This window comes from Podarcis muralis, chromosome 2, assembly GCF_964188315.1.
Source record: "Podarcis muralis chromosome 2, rPodMur119.hap1.1, whole genome shotgun sequence".
NCBI lineage: Eukaryota > Metazoa > Chordata > Lepidosauria > Squamata > Lacertidae > Podarcis > Podarcis muralis.
This window is the reverse complement of record NC_135656.1, coordinates 581,748-601,136: the sequence shown is the minus strand read 5'-3', so window position 1 is coordinate 601,136 and position 19,389 is coordinate 581,748. Positions and strand designations below refer to the sequence as shown.

The following is a 19,389-nucleotide window of genomic DNA, read 5'->3' as shown; positions in this document are numbered from 1 at the left end:
CCTGCCTCTGTCCAACTATCTGGCTGCTACATTACATTGACTTCTTGACTAGTGACTGTACAAAGCACAACCTTATTAACTCTGTGTAGTGCTGTATGTACACTACACCCCCCCCCCAAAAAATGTGCCAAGAAAAATTCTGCTTGTAGAATGAATTGTAGAGATCAAATATATGAAACATTGGACTTCTTTGTAGAGTTGTTTTACTCCCTTAAACCCCAAACCCTAATGTAAGGGTGGTTGGAGGGACCTCAGTTCACCCTGATTTCACTGAGTGGGTCAAGAAGATCCTTAGCAGAGCTATAAGAGCTGAGGTGAACTGAGGTGTGCCAGAGGCTGCTGCCAGAAGTGCCTGGACAGCCGTTTAAATGAAGCCATGAAGTCTCTTCCTCACACTCTTCTAGTCCTACTTCATAGATGCTATAGGGCATCATCCCCTCCAAGACTCTCAAAGAAAAAGCCTGGATTGTGAGTAGGGGCATGCTTCTGAAAACTTGGTTTGGGAGTTAACATACCACAGATGTGAAAAGAAGGGAAAGGCAGTTCTTGAAGCCCAAGAGCTGGCAAACTGGCTTGCAGGATGTCATCCTGGTGATGATAGAGCTCCCATCATCCACAATCCAGGAGGAGGAAAGGCTTAATGTTCTGATGATCTTTTGTGTAAGGATAACACAGACATTTTAGTCCTTACTTTGGACAGAGAGGATGGCAAATGGTCCAAGGTAGGGCTTTTTACATCTTAACTATAGGTGTAGCTGTTTTAGAAGTAGTTCAAGGGGCTGGTTCTGTTCCTCAGAAAGACTTTGATCTTAGAGTAGTTCAGGAGATTCTCCCCAAATCCAGGGGGCAAAACCAAGTTACACCTTTCCTTGTGGCACTCAGCAATACTCTCATTGTGGAATTGGAAACAAGGGGGAGAAAAATATATGAATGAATAAGGAGACTTACAACAGAAAATGTTACGCGTTACCTGCTACAAGATGCCATTCATGAATTCACTTGTTGCTGCTGAACTTCGAGCATGGTGGTGACAGTTCTCTGTGGGATCAGGGCAACAAGAAATCAGATACCTACTGCCTCATGCAACGTGTACAAGGCATTTGGGCATCACACACAACTTTTATAGTTGCAGAATGAATTGCATTTCCTGAATACTGTAAATTGGTGTAGTGAGTTTTTGTTTCTAAGACTGGAATTTTAAAAGAATTTGGCAAGAAGTGGAATTCCAGAGAAGAAAGGGAATATTAGATTTTATTGTTGATGCAAGAAGGAATAGCAACTATGCGAGAAAACACTGGGAACCCTTTTGGGATAGTAAAACCTTGTTTCCTAACCATTGGAAGACTGCCTTGTGCCCTTGAGTTTTAAGAGTCTTGCATGTAACTATTCTGCATATAGTGCCCACTGCAGTTTTGACGGGAGCAGCTGGTGTGGTGGGAGGGCGCTACTGAGTTGTCCTCCTGACACTGACTGGTGTAGCTGCAGCTTACCAGGAGGGTGGGGCAGGGCAGAGGTGAGGTCAGTGCTTATGGGTGCAATGACAAGAGTGCAAGATTGGCCCTGCCTGTGCATTCCTGCAGCCCTTTCCTTGTTCCTGCCTGACCCTGTCCTTGTAAGCTGCAGTGGCACTCCACAGCAGTGTTTCACCACCCCACCTGCTCCTAGTTTTCAAGACTAGAAACATCTTTTTAAAAATGTACAGTGGAAGCTAAGGTTTTAGGGATGGTATTCTGTGTCCAAGTTATCAGTACAGTGGTACCTCAGGATGCGAACGGGATCTGTTCCGGACCCCCGTTCGCATCCTGAACAGAACGTAAGACGCGACGGCATGTCTGCGCGTGCGTGGGTCGCGTTTTGCCGCTTCCCTGCATGCGCGTGATGTCATTTTGAGCATCTGCACATGCGCGAGTGGTGAAACCCGGAAGTAACGCGCTCCATTACTTCCGGGTTGCCGCGGAGTGCAACCCGAAAGCACTCAACCTGAAGCACATTCAACCCGAGGTATGACTGTATCTTGGGGCAGAAGTTTCTGGCCCTACTTAGCAGAATGAGCAGAGGGACCTTGAAACAGCAGGAGTGGCTTTATCACTTTTTGAAGTAAACAAAGCACATAATACACACTACCATCTAAAAAGGCTGGACATGATATTGGAAGACAGTCAAGCCCAGAGTCTAAAATTACCCAACTACCCTTCGGTTTGAACTAAAGTACACCCTGATTGTTATATAAGCAGCGATGAAAATTCATCAGGTAAATTTTGCACTTGCCTATCGGCCACCTGCAATCAAGTGAAGATGCCTGGACACCAAGAGGGTGCCTGACATCTCCACCATCTGGAGGTGCATGCCTGGGAATCCTTGGGTCTTGACTGTTTTCACACACTAGCAACATGTCCTGTAGAATTGTATCAGTTCTTCTGCACAATCAGAATGAATTTCAGGAACCAACAAGCTGTATTGAAAAACATGGCTTTCGAACCGGATGGCCTCAAAATGGCATCTAGGCATTCTGTTTTGGCAACTGTAACCCTGGCTTAAGGAGCCATTTGGCACCTAACTTACATATCTGAGTTTCTAACACTGTATATAAGATGCTAGGTTTACTGGCTTTAGAATTAATATTCCTTTTTGTTATTACAATAATTATAAAGAATTCAATCCAAATATCTGTATTGAAATATTTTTACTTTTTTTAAAAAAAGAACTCCTCTCACCCCCTTAGTATGTGCTGTAATTTTTGCCCTTTGGCATTTTTTCCCATTTCACACTTGATCTTAGCCAAAAGGCTGAGTCAGATATCCTCAAGGTTCATTCAGGAACACACATTGCTACGCCTTGCCCAGGTTTGTGTAAAACAACATTGTAAACATGTTGCTCATATTTCACCCCATAATGGTTCAGAACTTCCTAGTTCAGTTGTTTGGCTGTAGCAACCAGTACTGAAGTTGAAAGTCACCTTAAAAGTCAAAGGCTGCAATCTTAATGGATGTTTACTACGCTGAACATGGAACATACACCAGAGTAGGCATGCATAGTACAGTATTGAACTGTTCGTCTGTTATCCAAAGAATCTGCTTCAGGAAATCTCTCTCCTCAATATCCATTTTGTGAATTTTATTGATAGCATTTGGCTTTAACAGTAATAATATAACTTGCCCTTCAATCCCCAAATATACCAGGCTGAGGTGTGGCAGGATGCAGAATACAGTACACCCACAAGCACATAACACACCCAGTAGAGGAGAGATCTCACTGGTGAAAAACACTCCCTACAGCATGGGATTTGAAAAGGTGGTCCCAGCATATGGCTGGTGGGCGTGAATCAGTTTGCTTCCCCATTGCTTGGATTGCTCTGCCAAATTAAAATCAGTCTAAACAATAGAAAATATCAAAATACCCACCAATCTCAATGAACATGTGTTTGTGAGCTGTAATCACTGATGATATCAGAGCCCATGGCAGAGGCAATCCTTCAAGTACGCAGGAGCTGAAATCTGGTTAGGGCTTTAAATGTCAAACAGATGCTTTGATCAGAGTTGGATTTGTTAGAAGATCCAGTCTCTGTCTTTGAAATTCTCTATATGGCATTAGTCATCCTCCCTGTAAGTAGTGCTGCTATTTCATCTACCCTAAAATGCTAGGAAGTTGCATTTTATTTTGAAGCTGAAATGGGATGAATGATTGATGTTGTTTTTTGAAGCCAGATTATTATTATTATTATTATTATTATTATTATTATTGCTATTTAGTTAATGTAAGATTGTTTTAAAACAAAAGAAAAAAGTGAAATCTGAATTTAATAGAAAGGCTAAAACAAGGACTACAATTGTTATCTTTTTAAACTGAATCCATGACTGTATCAAACACATGATCCTAGTATAAAACACATTGAGGAAGCTGTACTTAAAGAAGGAACCCTAGGAAGATTATATTTTCAGGTACAGATTATAAATGTGCACAACTGACACGCAGTATATTTATTATTAGGTTGAAAATTGTAACTAAGGACAAGCAAGCAAGTGTCCTCACAGGCCTTGGGATCTAGCTCCTGACTTTAGGAGATACAATCTTTTATCTCATCTAAATAATGTTCCTTGCCTATCATGGTGATTTTGTTTTTACTTTTTATGTCATTTAACTAGGTAAATAATGCAGTTTTCTTGGTGCATAAGCAGCATTTGCACCCTGCACCCTGACAGACTGTTGCTAACTATGTTATGATGGGATTGTATTTGAGTCTAGTCAAAGGAGTCTGTGTTGCAAGACAGTGTGCAAGACAGAAAATCAGCTAAATGAAAGTGTTGGAGTGTGCAGCTTTGTAGCAAAAACAACACTGATTCTCCTTTGTTCCCTTTTGCCACTCCTGTCTTTGTACCCTTCTAGCATGCCGTTCCCTACTTCTGGAACAAGTTGCTCCTTTCTTTTCGCCAAGTAACTTACTTGCTCATCCTGTTTCAAATCCTTCATTAAGCTTTCATTCACTCGTTCATAAAATGTGTTCTTTCTCCAAGCTTGAAGACTCAGGACTAAAAATGGATTTAAGTATATTCAGTGTGAAAGTTCTCACCTTGGCTACCTTAGCCTTCACTAAGTAAAAAAATGAAATGAGTATTTGTAACTTTTTGGAATGATACTCAGGCTTGTGCTTCAGTTAACGGACAGCCTTTCTGTTCATTACTTGCATCAGAACATAGTGTGTGGATGGCATTGTTAAATACCCATTTGTTGATCTTGGCGTTCACAAGAGAAGGAGGCAGTCTCCCTTGTCTTCAAGGTTTCTCAGTCAAGCCCAGCACCTTGAATTGTACCTAGGAAACATTATAGTCTTTTGAGAGTTGCTACATATGGAATCAGAGAAAGTTTCCAGGCAGTGTTCAGTTGCAATCTAAAAAAAAAAAAATGGTTTGATGTACTCATAATTGAATATAATGCATAATTTTACATACTTTTAATCTTTTTCTTGCTAGGTCTTATTTCCTTACATGTCAGCATTTAAAGTTTCTGACCGATTTTTTTTTAGATTGATTTCATGATATAGCCAATTTTCATAGTTTTAAATACCCCAAAACTGAAAACAAGTCTGCACTTTTGAAAAAACAACAACAACCCTGTAATCACCAATATTATTTTAGATTTTAAGATGAACTTTGTTTCATTATTTTTTTCTTTTACAGCTATGGATTGTAGGAAAGTTGTACCCAGTAGCCATTCCCTCCCCCCCACGATGTCCAAAAAACGTAAAGTTTTGTTAGAAGACTTAAGAGAACCATAAATTTTATTATTTGTTGAGAAAGAGCATGACTTTGCAATAATTTTCGCCATCAAAAACTTTTGATTGCATCGTGCCCTAATGCTGAAAATTTAGGTTTCCTAAACCTAGTTTTTCCACCAGAAAAGCTACATTTATACATTTTTTAAAGGCATTTATAAGATCTTTTGAGTGCTGGTGTATTTTTTCCTGAAATCCTCATCATGTTATTGATCTCTGTGTAAAAATTCAAAGAGATCTGATCATTGGTTATGGAGAAAAACAATAAAATGCACACAAGGCCGAGGATCTCAAGAGGGACAGAAACACAGATTTCACGAAATTTTGAAGTGCTATAAAATTAAAACCGTTTGAGATGGGGGGGGGGATTAAGGGGGTTTCTTTCAACCATAAGGGAAGGGTGTACACCAAGTTTCATCAAAATCCGAGAAGTGGGTGGCGTGACCATGTTGAACCGACGTGGAATGACCCCTGGCTAATCCTGGTTTAAGGAGCCATTTGGTGTCTAGCTTATATATCTTGAGTTTCTAACACTGCTCAACTGCATACAGTGGTACCCCGCAAGACGAATGCCTCGCAAGACGGAAAACCCGCAAGACGAAAGGGTTTTCTGTTTTGGAGGCGCTTCGCAAGACGAATTTCCCTATGGGCTTGCATCGCAAGACGAAAGCCCATAGGGAAATGCTGGCGGTCGGGAGCAAAGACTTTCGCCCACAGCCGGCCTTCAGAAGAGGACCTCTTCTGAAGGCCGGCGGGGGGCAAAAGTCTTTGCTCCCCCCGCCTGCCTTCCCCCCGCCTGCCCCGGGCGATCTTAAAATGCTGGCGGGCGGGAGCGAAGCGTTCGCTGCCGACCCCAGCATTTTAAAATCTCCAAGGGACAGCAGAGAAGTCTCTGTCCCGAGGAGATTTTAAAATGCTGGGGGTCGGGAGGGAAGCGCTGCCGACCCCCAGCATTTAAAAATCTCCCCGTGTCCAGGGGAGGTTTTAAAATGCTGGGGGTCGGGAGCGAAGCGTTCGCTGCCGACCCCAGCATTTTAAAATCTCCAAGGGACAGCAGAGAAGTCTCTGTCCCGAGGAGATTTTAAAATGCTGGGGGTTGGGAGGGAAGCGCTGCCGACCCCCAGCATTTTAAAATCTCCCCGTGTCCAGGGGAGGTTTTAAAATGCTGGGGGTCGGGAGCGAAGCCTTCGCTGCCGACCCCAGCATTTTAAAATCTCCAAGGGACAGCAGAGAAGTCTCTGTCCCGAGGAGATTTTAAAATGCTGGGGGTCGGGAGGGAAGCGCTGCCGACCCCCAGCATTTTAAAATCTCCCCGTGTCCCGGGAAGGTTTTAAAATGCTGGGGGTCGGGAGCGAAGCGCTGCGGACCCCCAGCATTTTTAAATCTCCCCGGGACACGGGGAGATTTTAAAATGCTGGGGTCGGCAGCGCTTCGCTCCCGACCCCCAGCATTTTAAAACGCTGTTCCGAAGGGGGGGGGGCGGGATCACCTGCCCCAGCCGCCCCACTTCGGAACGCTGTTCCGAAGCGGGGAGTGGGGGCGGGGACACCTGCCCCAGCCGCCCCACTTCGGAACGCTGTTCCGAAGCGGGGAGTGGGGGCGGGGACACCTGCCCCAGCCGCCCCACTTCGGAACGCTGTTCCGAAGCGGGGAGGGGGGGCGGGATCACCTGCCCCAGCCGCCCCACTTCGGAACGCTGTTCCGAAGCGGGGAGGGGGGGCGGGAAGACCTGCCCCAGCCGCCCCACTTCGGAACGCTGTTCCGAAGCGGGGAGGGGGGGCGGGATCACCTGCCCCAGCCGCCCCACTTCGGAACGCTGTTCCGAAGCGGGGAGGGGGGGCGGGGACACCTGCCCCAGCCGCCCCACTTCGGAACGCTGTTCCGAAGCGGGGAGGGGGGGCGGGATCACCTGCCCCAGCCGCCCCACTTCGGAACGCTGTTCCGAAGCGGGGAGGGGGGGCGGGGACACCTGCCCCAGCCGCCCCACTTCGGAACGCTGTTCCGAAGCGGGGAGGGGGGGCGGGAAGACCTGCCCCAGCCGCCCCACTTCGGAACGCTGTTCCGAAGCGGGGAGGGGGGGCGGGATCACCTGCCCCAGCCGCCCCACTTCGGAACGCTGTTCCGAAGCGGGGAGGGGGGGCGGGGACACCTGCCCCAGCCGCCCCACTTCGGAACGCTGTTCCGAAGCGGGGAGGGGGGCGGGAAGACCTGCCCCAGCCGCCCCACTTCGGAACGCTGTTCCGAAGCGGGGAGGGGGGGCGGGGACACCTGCCCCAGCCGCCCCACTTCGGAACGCTGTTCCGAAGCGGGGAGGGGGGGCGGGAAGACCTGCCCCAGCCGCCCCACTTCGGAACGCTGTTCCGAAGCGGGGAGGGGGGGCGGGATCACCTGCCCCAGCCGCCCCACTTCGGAACGCTGTTCCGAAGCGGGGGGGGGGGGCGGGGACACCTGCCCCAGCCGCCCCACTTCGGAACGCTGTTCCGAAGCGGGGAGGGGGGCGGGAAGACCTGCCCCAGCCGCCCCACTTCGGAACGCTGTTCCGAAGCAGGGAGGGGGGGCGGGAAGACCTGCCCCAGCCGCCCCACTTCGGAACGCTGTTCCGAAGCGGGGCGGGAACACCTTCTGAAGGCGGGCAGGGGGCGAAAGTCTTTGTCCCCCCTGCCTGCCTTCCCAGGGGCTTTTAAATCGCCCCGGACAGCAGAGAAGTCCTCCGCTGTCCCGGGGTTTTTTAAAATGCTGGGGGTGGGAAGAAAAGCCCTTGTCCCCCCCCCCCAGCCTTCAGAAGAGGTCCGGGGACAGACTGTCCCCGGACCTGGTCTGAAGGCGGTTTCCCTAGGAACGCATTAATTGATTTTCAATGCATTCCTATGGGAAACCGTGCATCGCAAGACGAAAAAACCGCAAGACGAAGAGACTTGCGGAACGAATTAATTTCGTCTTGCGAGGCACCACTGTACTTAATAAAATGTTGATGCAAAACAAATGAACTTAGTGGTTAACACTGCACCTATCTCTTTCTCTAGAATGCGTATGATTGGCGTTTGCACTGCCTCACTTGGTTCTCTTGGCCTGATGCGTTTTTTTGGCTTGGCCTGGTCATGGAGTATTGCAGTTGCTCTGGGCATTTACATTGGCACTGGTGGCTGGACATTTCTCCGGATCATCTTTAAAACAGCCTTGAGAGATCTCCTGTAAGTACAACTTCCTCTTGCATCGTAATGTGCTCGTTTGTTGTTTACATCAATCAGGGGTGGCCAACTTGTGACACAGATCTGGCCCCTCATGCCGTGAGAAGTGGCTCACCAGCCGTCTGATCAGGAAATTAAACAAAAGTGCACATAGAGGGTTTTTCTTTCTGATCTTTGCACTGAGCACCATTGGAGCCTGATCTTTAAGAGTATAAAACACAACATTTCCAGACACTCTCATCCCAGCACTGGAGTGGTGAGGGTTGGCAATGCTGCGTGTGCACATGAGTGTGGAGAATGAGAGAAAAGGATGAGTGTACTTTGTGGTTACATGTCTAGTGAAAAAACTGTGTGTTGTGAATGTGCTTGTGTAGCGAGTGCATGTGTGCTGCCTGTGTTGTGTTGTGCTGGATGCAGTCACAGGAAGCTCTGCACAGGGCATTAGATTAGCTGTGTTGCTGAGCCAAAAACCATGTTGAGTTCCATGCTGCCTTGTCTTTTCCTCTCTCCCTTTTGGTATCAGCAGTGACACACGATGTTGGAGAGGTGGAAGAGCAATGCAGCCTCAGCCATGCTAGCTACTACTGGCTGTATTTGTAGTGAGCCTGTACACACACTATCCTTTGGCCATGCCCAATGCTGCTTGGGCAGGTGGCTGACGCTCAGTGTGGCCCTCAGGCTGAAAAGGGTTTGCCACTTGTGCCATAAATAATAAAGGTGTTCTCACACCCGATAGACCTGTATATAGCTCAGTGTGCTAAGGACTTCAGTGGAAGTGGAACTTGTGCTAAATTGGATTTATTGCTGCTGATAAATCCAAAGATGATCAAGGTACAACATTCTAAATCTTCTGTTTATTCAGTCTTGTGTACTGTACTTATGAGGAAAGCGACCCAAGGTTAGTTTATCTGGGGACAAAGCTACGTTGAACGGGTCACCCACATGAATGGAAATACTCTTACTGTGAAATGAAACAGTGTGTGAAGCATTTGCTAGATTGCTTCAGAAGCAAAGTACCATACCATTCGTATACAGTGGTACCTCGGGTTAAGAACTTGGTTTGTTCCGGAGGTCTGTTCTTAACCTGAAGCACCACTTTAGCTAATGGGGCCTCCTGCTGCTGCTGCTGCGCGATTTCTGTTCTCATCCTGAAGCAAAGTTCTTAACCCGAGGTACTATTTCTGGATTATTGGAGTCTGTAACCTGAAGCGTATGTAACCCGAGGTACCACTGTAACCCGAGGTACCACTGAAAGAGACAGCTCTCACTTCCTAAGACTCTAAGCTGTTGATATGGAAATACACAGTTAAAAGCAGATAAAATATTATTGATAAAATTCCATTCCTCAGCTGTTGTAACTGAGTGGTTAGAGGTAGATTTGGGGCTGAACTAAACGTTGTGAAAATCATTTTTCTGATTCTATTTTGAAAGGAAATGCTCCCACAGGAGGCTGCGACCTTGAAGGGAGAACTAATTTGTGGTGGGTAGCAGGTGGGAGAGAAGGTTGCTTAAAGTTTTGTTAGCTATTTGTCTGCTCAAAACCATAAATGGTGTTAATGTGAAGAATCCTGAAACTACACATAATGAGAAATGTTGAGAAATTCTACTCACTCATGAAGCTTGGGGCCCGGTCATCGGTGTAGCCAGGATCTTTGTTGGGGCGCAGGACTTTTGAAAGGGGGGCAGAGCCAATGTGATCGGTCAGTTAGTTAAGTATTTATATTGCTTTACTTGATCTGGGGGGGGGGGCAGCTCCCCCTTGGCTACATCCATGGGCCAGGTACTAATTCTTGGTCCAATGTACATCATGCTATTGTTGTGATAATAAAAGGAGATAAATCTCATTTGTATGCTTCAGAATCCAAATTAGATAAATTAAAAGTTTGAAAGGGGAAATAATTTTAAAGCCAAATTCAAATTCCTACTTGGAAATAACTTACACCTAGAAATTAACATGAATTCTGTGTGGAGTTTATGTGTATATATGGGTTTCTTGATCTTTGTTTTATTATTATTCAAAATATTTTCAATCTGCTCGCCACCGCAGGGTGCGGTACTATAATATAAATGAAAAACCACCAATGCAACCATGTAAAAGAACAAATACAGTTGTACCTCAGGTTAAGAACTTAATTCGTTCTGGAGGTCAGTTCTTAACCTGAAACTGTTCTTAACCTGAGGTACCACTTTGGCTACTGGGGCCTCCCGTTGCTGCCGCGCCACTGCTGCGCGATTTCTGTTCTCATCCTGAAGTAAAGTTCTTAACCCGAGGTACTATTTCTGGGTTAGCGGAGTCTGTAACCTGAAGCGTCTGTAACCCGAGGTACCACTGTACAAAAGAATCACAAGAGTGGCAGTAACAAGAAGAATCATCTAAACAACCATAGATGAGCTTTCTTGGTTGAAGATATAAACTGTGTGTTAGATCCATACTGCTCTCCTGTGTGCCTTGCTTTGTAATTGAAATTGACACCTATTTTCTTCAAGATTATATATCCTTGAGATTCCTGTGTTGTCAATGGATTTAGGGCTGCTGCATTCTCAAAGACTGCTTCACTTCTTACAGTGGTTTTCAGTGTCCTCTGGATCTCTGCTTCCTCTCATTGCATGGCAAGTGAGAAATAAGGGGAGAGAATAAAGCCCCCTTAAGAATGTGGAAAGTGCAGCTAAAGCTTGCAAAGACTCTTCTGTTTCTTTCCTGGCAGAGCTGAGGGCAGGGTCATTGTGACAGGCAAGCCTCGTTTGGTGAAATGCCAACAGCCTATTACTAAACCAGTCTCTCTTCTCCCCAGTCCCTCAAGGCTCCTGCTTCACTCAGGAGGGATGTGTAGGATTTTTTTTTTTTTAATGTTATTGATTTGTATTGGCGGTCTAATCCTCTGGGCAGTCTTCCTTAGATCAACAGCAAATGACATTTTTGGTACAGAATGTGTTTAGTGCAGCCCTGTTAGTCATGTCTTGATGCTGTGGCACTTTTTATTATCTTCCTGATGAGTCTAAAAGGAATTCCTACTTCAAAATTGATCATAATTGTCCATTACAGTGGTACTTTGGTTCTCAAATGGCTTAGTTGTTGAACAAATCGGCTCCTAAAGACCGCAAACCCGGAAGTAAGTGTTCCAGTTTGTGAACGTTTTTTCGGATACTGGATGTCCGATGCAGCTTCCTCTTGAGTGCAGGAAGCTCCTGCAGCCACTTGGAAACCGCACCTTAGTTTTCAGACTGTTTCGGGAGTCGAACAGACTCCTGGAGCGGATTAAGTTCGAGAACCAAGGTACCACTGTACAATGGAAGATGTTTTAAATTATCCAAAAAACTAGAAAGATCAGTTACCCACACCAAAAAGTTGCTTTCAGTGTCTGGTATGGATAGCAGATAATTAACACAGCAGTCCTGAGTACAATTATGAAGCAGTGAGCTTCATTGAATTTGGAGGGGTTACCTTCTGATTAAGCATGCATTGTGCAGCAGTCTTAAAATACAATCCTATTCATACTTACTTTTAAACTCTGTTGGTTTATTCCTAAGCAAATATCCCTAAGGTTGTGCTGCTAGTGGTGGTGTTCATCTTTTATCCAGTTTTTGTCAATATAATTCTTAATGTCTCATAACCCTGACTGGATGGGGTGTATGCAATATAATTTGCTTTGAGTCATCTTTAAGAGCCCTTCTACAAATGAGTTAATTTTGCTTGCTCTTTCAGACACAAATTGAACCTGAAAATACAGCATTTAAATTGCAAAGTGTTCCTCCTTTCTCCACTCCCTTTTGTTCCCTTTCTGATTCACCTTGCCCATTCATCAAAATGGGCACAAACTACAGGAAAACTTTCTGTAATAAAGTAAATGAAAATTAGTAGTGATTTTTTTTCTGTGAAATGCTGTAGTTCCAGCATATCTTACAATTTTTAATCAAATGTTTTGAATACAGCACTTGATTTTTAAAATGAAGTATTGGGGCTCAGGTCTGTTTGGGTGCTCTACCATGTCCACTGCAAGGAGACATTTTTACTTTAGTTGCACTAGTTGACTGACATGTTTTAATACATTATGAAGCTGTTTATACTCTAACTTGTTGCAGCTCCCTGATTTCTCGGGCAGAGGTAATGCTTTTGATCAAGGGACTGAACCTGCATCTTCTGAGTGCACATTGTGTATTCTGCTGGCTGGGTTGTGTCCCGTCTCCATGCCTGGAGGATTGTAGCCAGTGTTAGTTCTACTCAAAGTGGATCCATTGAAATTAATGAACAGGACCAACTTAAGCCTACTCTAGGTGGATACAACCCATGGTTTCCCCCCCTGAACCCTCCCCCCCCCCCGGTTCTATATGTAAACAACTCTAAGATGTAGGCATAGAGAAATGTGTGGACTTACGAATGACTGTTCTATCCTGTTCTGTCCCGACATCACATATGACATTGTGAGGAGCCAGGGGGCAGAGCCAAATGCCCTCTGAAAATGGAGGAGGCCCAGCCCCCTCAAAAATACATTCAGGGGGCCAAAACTGCCTCGGCCCCTATGGTTTTATCTCCATCCTTGGTTCTGCAAAGAGCTATATGGACTGAGAGATCTAGGGAATCATACATGTCTGCTTGTATATATTCTGCACTAATCTGATGGGTGAGAAATTCCCGTGTCAATTAGGAGTTTAGTTTCCTTTGGATGAGAGAGAACCAGACACTTAGTGTCCTTTTGTAACCACTTGCTTCATTTACACCTATACAAGCAGACCATGATAGAGGCAGGAACATTCCTAGAAACAGACAGCACAGCTGAAATAGGAACTGTTTCAGCCAGATCCAAGGCTTGGCTCTTGTTAATTTTAACGTCAACTACAGTTCACCTAGAACAGGGGTCTGCAACCTTTAAGACAAAAAGAGCCACTTGGACCCATTTCCGAAGAAAAAACAACAACTGGGAGCCGCAAAACCATTGCGACATTTAAAACAAATATAACACTGCATATATTGTTTCTTACCTTAATGTCCGATCTGACAGCGGGCGGGAAGGTGATGTCGGGACGGTGCGTGACTAATGCACGCACCGCCCCCATGCGACGTCACAGCCAGTACAGCGCCCGCCACAGTGAGGAGTGTCGGGGTGCACAATGCGCCTCCTCCCCTCGCTAGTATCCGCCCCGGAGCCGCAACAAAGATGTAAAAGAGCCACATGTGGCTCCGGAGCCGCGGGTTGCAGACCCCTGACCTAGAAGCCAGCTCCCAGGGACCGAGGACTCTTCAGCCCCCCCTAAAATATTTAAGGCAGCCAGGCCCACCCAAAGTTGATGGGCATTGCCATTCAAATGGTGTGGGTGCACTGCGTCTTGTGATCAAATATATGGGGCAGGGCATACTTGGCCCCCCTCCCCAATGTTTTATGCAAGTTGACACTCCTGACAGCTCAAAATATTTTTTTTTTTCAAATTCAAAACTACATATTGGCTCCAAATGCTCTCTGTTCCTTCCCATTAGCTGGAGATTGTTACCTTCTGAATTCTTATGGTGTATAACCATTCGAAGGTATAAAAAACATTCCCAGCTATCACAGAACTAGAAGTCTTTTGTTTTAAACCCCTAACCTCCAAATGCAACACTTCATTAAAACAATTCACAGTAAGATAACCAAACTTGAAACAATTTATCTGGAAGATGTTGTTGTAGAATTTTTTTCCCTGAGTTTCCCAAATCTCCCACGTAACACTTGGCATTAAATAGGCAGGGTGGGATACCACAGACCATTGCTTCTTAGTACTCCAAAATGTGAGTTAAGCAGGAAGCAGCAAAGAGGCAGCTATACATTATCTCACAGTGAATGAAAAAACAAACAAACAAACTTTATTTGTATGTACTTGTGTAAGAAATACTTAACATTCAGTATGTCTTTTTGGTTTGTAGAGTGCCCCTCCTCAACTTTGGCTAGAACCAGATTTTAATTTCAATACGTCCAACTCCCAAGAGACTGCGGTCTACTCCCAGAATAAAAAACTGGCAGTGATCTACCCATGGGGGGGGGGGGGGGGAGAGAGAGAGACCCAAAGTTGGTGAGCTTTTTTTAGGCGGGAAACCAAAAGCTCTTCTGTTTTTGTGGGGGGGGGGGGCATGCCATAAATCACTAACCAAACAATAAACCGGCCAGCAAAAACTCCGTCTTCTGTTTTTGCAATTGTGTGCAAATGAAGGACAGAGAGAGGGGGCAGGGCTGGGTGTTCTTTTTCCCCCGTGGAGGAAATTGAGCCGCGATCGACCGCTATCAACTGGAGATCGACCTGTCGATTGCGGTCGACCATTTGGGCATCCCTGCAATAGAAAAATGCCTTTCTGAATTGACAACAGACTCTGTTTCATGCAGAGAATTTTGAACCATTGGTGCTTATAAGCTAAGATATCAGGAGCTATAATATCTAAGGGTTCAGCCTTTGAAAATATTGAGTGTTGGGAATTGTTAATTGAGGGTAGATTGTGGCACAAGTTCCCAGTACAGTAGTTTAAATGGTTGCTTCCTTTGAAGCATCAAGTGCCAGTAGCTGCAAGACATAAATATACTTGGTTAGATGAACTGAGGATATTTATGTCTGTATGCTGCAGCTGAGGGCAGAACAAGTCCAGAACGTGATATTGGACATAAAAGTCAGCTTCCTCAAAAATACTGGCTTTTTAAAAACAAAAACAAATTTCTATCCCTTATGACTGAAGATGTGATTGAAGATGTGTGGATGACACTTGATGAAATCTCAAGAAGCCAGGGAGGTGTGTGACTACATTTTTCACTGGTTGGGAAAGTTTGTATGCTCTGACTAGCTCTTCGCCTCTCCCTCTCCACAGGCCTATTAAAGTCTAAAATGTGCAAAATAGTGAAAACAAACTTGTATTATTAAGTTCTCAAAGTAAGGAGGGTGAATGCATACTTAGCTGGGTGTAGAATTTAGATTGCTTAGATGCAGAAATTTTATTTATTTATTTTTTTGTATGAAGCAATTTCGGCATGGAACTGACTGTGGGTCAGGCACAATATAAGTAGCTCCTTAAATGAAGTTAATATCTGTGAAGTCTGTATCTTGAAGAATGAGTATCTGGACAAGACGATACTCTGGTATATTGCTGCCTTTCCCTCTGAACAGGGAGCATTGTGTTAAGTGCTATTGTAACTAGATTTTCCTTGTTGCAGGGGGCTGTCGGTGCTTATACAGGTTAAATATAAATTGTACTGGCACCGGAAAGCCAAGAGCAATGTCCCCAAGATATTCCAGGATGTGGTCCGCCGACATCCAGAAAAAGTGGCCTTTATCTATGAAGCTACTGATGAGAAATGGACTTTCCGGCATCTGGATGAATATTCTAATGCTGTGGCCAACTTCTTCTACCAGCAAGGCTTTCGAGTTGGTGATGTCATTGCCATCTTTATGGAGAGTCGACCTGAGTTTGTAGGCTTCTGGCTAGGGATGGCCAAAGTGGGCATCGAGGCAGCCCTCATCAACTTCAACTTGCGTCTTGATTCTCTGACTTACTGTGTGAAAACATCAGGGGCAAAAGCCATCATCTTTGGTGGAGAGCTGTCAACAGGTGGGATTCCATTTAGTTTGCTGCTCCTTAAGCACTTCTTGTTGCACTCAGAGGAACTACACTTTTGTTTTGTGAGGAGGGGGAGAAGATTGATTTCTCTGGAGGAAATACTTGAAAGCTGCTCACTTCCTCCGGTGTCCAACTGAAGATCTTCAATTGCACAGTGGTAATTTGGCTCTTAGTAATATTTGCCACGGTTGAATTGGTTGATCTGTTACGGAATGGGTCATCTCAAGGCAGTGCTAACATGTCCATCATTTCCTTGGTGCCAGAAGTGGGAGCAGGTTTCCCTTGCTCTCTCCTCTGTGTGTACTGTGCAGAAGCCAGTGTGGTCTGGAAGTAGAGGCAGAACGGTAGATTGGTGTCAAGGGGCTTCTCAGACCTTAATCCTCCACTTCATACCCATCACCCACCTGGCCCCCAAAATGGACATTTAGCTTCAGTCTTCTGCTAGGAGGAGCACAACTATATTCATTAATATTTTAATTATGTTGACATTTTCTATGCACCCTTCAGTAAAACACACAGGGCAGTGTACAACCAGAACAGTACATATATAGAAACACTATTAGAATAAAATGGCTTATATAAAGGATACCTCAAAAACTTTCCACACAAGCATGTTTAGGTTTTAAGATCCTCACCAGAAGAATCCCTACTGTTGTCCCTACATCATATGAGGCAATATGCCTGTAAAAAGGCATTTTTGGTTGTGGTTCCTTGTCTTTGGATTTCACCCCTCAGGGAATCTCACCTAGTCCCATCTCTGATATCTTTCCAATCTTTTTACAGGTTGTTTAGTTTGACTGATGCATTTATTGGGCTCTTAAAATGCTCTTCTGTTGTATTGTATCAAACTTTATTGATGCTATATTGTTTATGAATGCTGCAAATTGTTTTGGGAGGTTTTATACTTTAAAAGCTGCAGAAAATAGCAATTTAAAAAGACCCCCCCATCAGCATTGGTAGAAAGATCTCTAGTGCAAATGGCAGGATACAAATACTTTAGTATATCTTCTGTATATCTGCAGCAGGTGGGATTGTGTGCCTGTGGCCTTTGTTGCAGGGAGTAGGGGTGTGTGTGTGTGTGTGCCATTCCTAGATAATGGTAGCAAGAACATGCTAGGTGTGGTTCCAGGGAATTGCTGTTGGGAAGGCTAGCCTGCATCTTTTCTTGCATGCAATTAGCATAATTTGAATATCATTATTGTAAGCATGGCATGAAAATTTACATTTGGGTTTATTGTTCTTTTGACATAAACAGAATTCCCACAAGCTGTAGTTTGGCAACTTCTCAAAATTAGATTCTGAAAACTCTTTGCCCTTGGGTACCTACTGTTTTGAGCTTCTTATAAGTCTGACTATGTTTTGCAGCAATATCTGAAGTGAACGGGACATTGGGGAAAAATATGGTCAAGTTCTGCTCTGGAGACTTCAAACCTGAATTGGTTCCTCCAGGCACCAAACACCTGGACCCTCTTCTGGCTAAGGCATCAACATCTCCTCCAGCTCAGGTTCCAGCCAAAGGATTAGATGGTATGTTTCCATACAACCACACGCCTTTCCCTAATGAATCAGGTTCTCCTGCATAGTCCAGCAGGAGCGTCTGACAGACACTGATTCATGGGACCTTTCATCATGTTACTAGATGTCTCAACCAGCACCTGTCCTAGTTTCAGGAAGGCATGGAAATTGAAAGCTTATAACCTCAGGGCTCTTTGCTGGGTCAAAAGAGCATAACTGCATCTTGCAACCTGGGCTGTGGGCCACCACAGGTCACTTTTACTGGCACAGAAGCCCTTCTGCTTATTGTTCTGTTCTGTTTTTTTCAGAACAGCTGTCTCGGAGACAAGTAGTTTGCCAAGGTAGATGATAATGATGATGATGATGATGATGATAATTTATTATTTATACCCTGCCCATCTGGCTGAGTTTCCCCAGCCACTTGGGGCGGCTCCCAGTCGAGTGTTAAAAACAGTACAGCATCAGACACTAAAAACTTCCCTAAAGAGGGCTGCCTTCAGTTGTCTTTTAAAAGTAAAATAGTTGTTTATTGCTTTGACATCTGCTGGGAGGGCGTGACACAGGGCAGGCGCCACTACCGAGAAGGCCCTCTGCCTGGTTCCCTGTAACCTTACTTCTCGCAATGAGGGAACTGCCAGAAGGCCCTCGGCGCTGGATCTCAGTGTCCGGGCTGAACGATGTGGGTGGAGACGCTCCTTCAGGAATACAGGACCGAGGCCGTTTAGGGCTTTAAAGGTCAGCACCAACACTTTTAATTGTGCTCGTAAACGTACTGGGAGCCAATGAAGATCTCTCAGGACCGGTGTTATGTGGTCCAGGCAGCCACTCCCAGTCACCAGTCTAGCTGCCGCATTCTGGATTAATTGCAGTTTCCGGGTCACCTTCAAAGGTAGCCCCACATAAAGCACATTGCAGTAGTCCAAGAGGGAGATAACTAGAGCATGCACCACTCTGGCGAGACAGTCCGCGGGCAGGAAGGGTCTCATCCTGCATACCAGGTGGAGCTGGTAGACAGCTGCCCTGGGCACAGAATTAACCTTCGCCTCCATGGGCAGCTGTGAGTCCAAAATGACTCCCAGGCTGCGCACTTGGTCCTTCAGGGGCACAGTTACCCCATTCAGGACCAGGGAGTCCCACACACCCGCCCGCCCCCTGTCCCCCCAAAACAGAACTTCTGTCTTGTCAGGATTCAACCTCATTCTGTTAGCTGCCATCCATCCTCCAACCACCTCCAGGCACTCACACAGGATATTCACCGCCTTCACTGGTTCTGATTTAAAAGAGAGGTAGAGCTGGGTGTCATCTGCATACTGAAAAACACCCAGCACAACCCCCCTGATGATCTCTCCCAGCGGCTTCATATAGATATTAAAAAGCATGGGGGAGGGGACGGAACCCTGAGGCACCCCTCAAGTGAGAGCCCAGGGGTCTGAACACTCATCCCCCAACACCACTTTCTGGACACGGCCCAGGAGAAAGGAGCGGAACCACTGTATAACAGTGCCCCCAGCTCCCAGCCCCTCTAGACGGTCCAGAAGGATGTTATGTTTGATGGTGTCAAAGGCCGCTGAGAGATCCAGCAGAACTAGGAAACAGCTCTCACTTTTGTCCCTAACCCACCGGAGATCATCCCTTGGTGAGGCCTGAATCCCGATTGGAAGGGATCCAAATGGTCCGCATCCTCCAGGCATGCTTGGAGTTGTTCAGCAACCACCCGCTCAATCACCTTGCCCAGGAATGGTAGATTTGAGACTGGGCAATAGTTGGCCATACTGGCTGGGTCTAAAGATGTTTTTTTAAGAAGCGGTTTAATGACCGCCTCTTTCAGCAGGTCTGGGAAGGCTGCCTCG

General features: G+C 45.6%; 1 protein-coding gene across 6 annotated transcripts in view; it reads left to right on the top strand.

Moving 5' to 3' along the window:
• The window catches only part of SLC27A1 (solute carrier family 27 member 1), a 49,654-nt gene that overhangs the window by 2,482 nt on the left and 27,783 nt on the right, over positions 1-19,389 (top strand). For all 6 annotated transcript variants that reach the window (XM_077923714.1, XM_028721138.2, XM_077923713.1 and 3 more), the window contains exons 2-4: positions 8,293-8,460; positions 15,621-16,015; positions 17,390-17,551. In XM_077923714.1, coding sequence (XP_077779840.1) covers positions 8,293-8,460; positions 15,621-16,015; positions 17,390-17,551 — 725 coding nt within the window. The remainder of the gene's footprint in view (positions 1-8,292; positions 8,461-15,620; positions 16,016-17,389; positions 17,552-19,389) is intronic.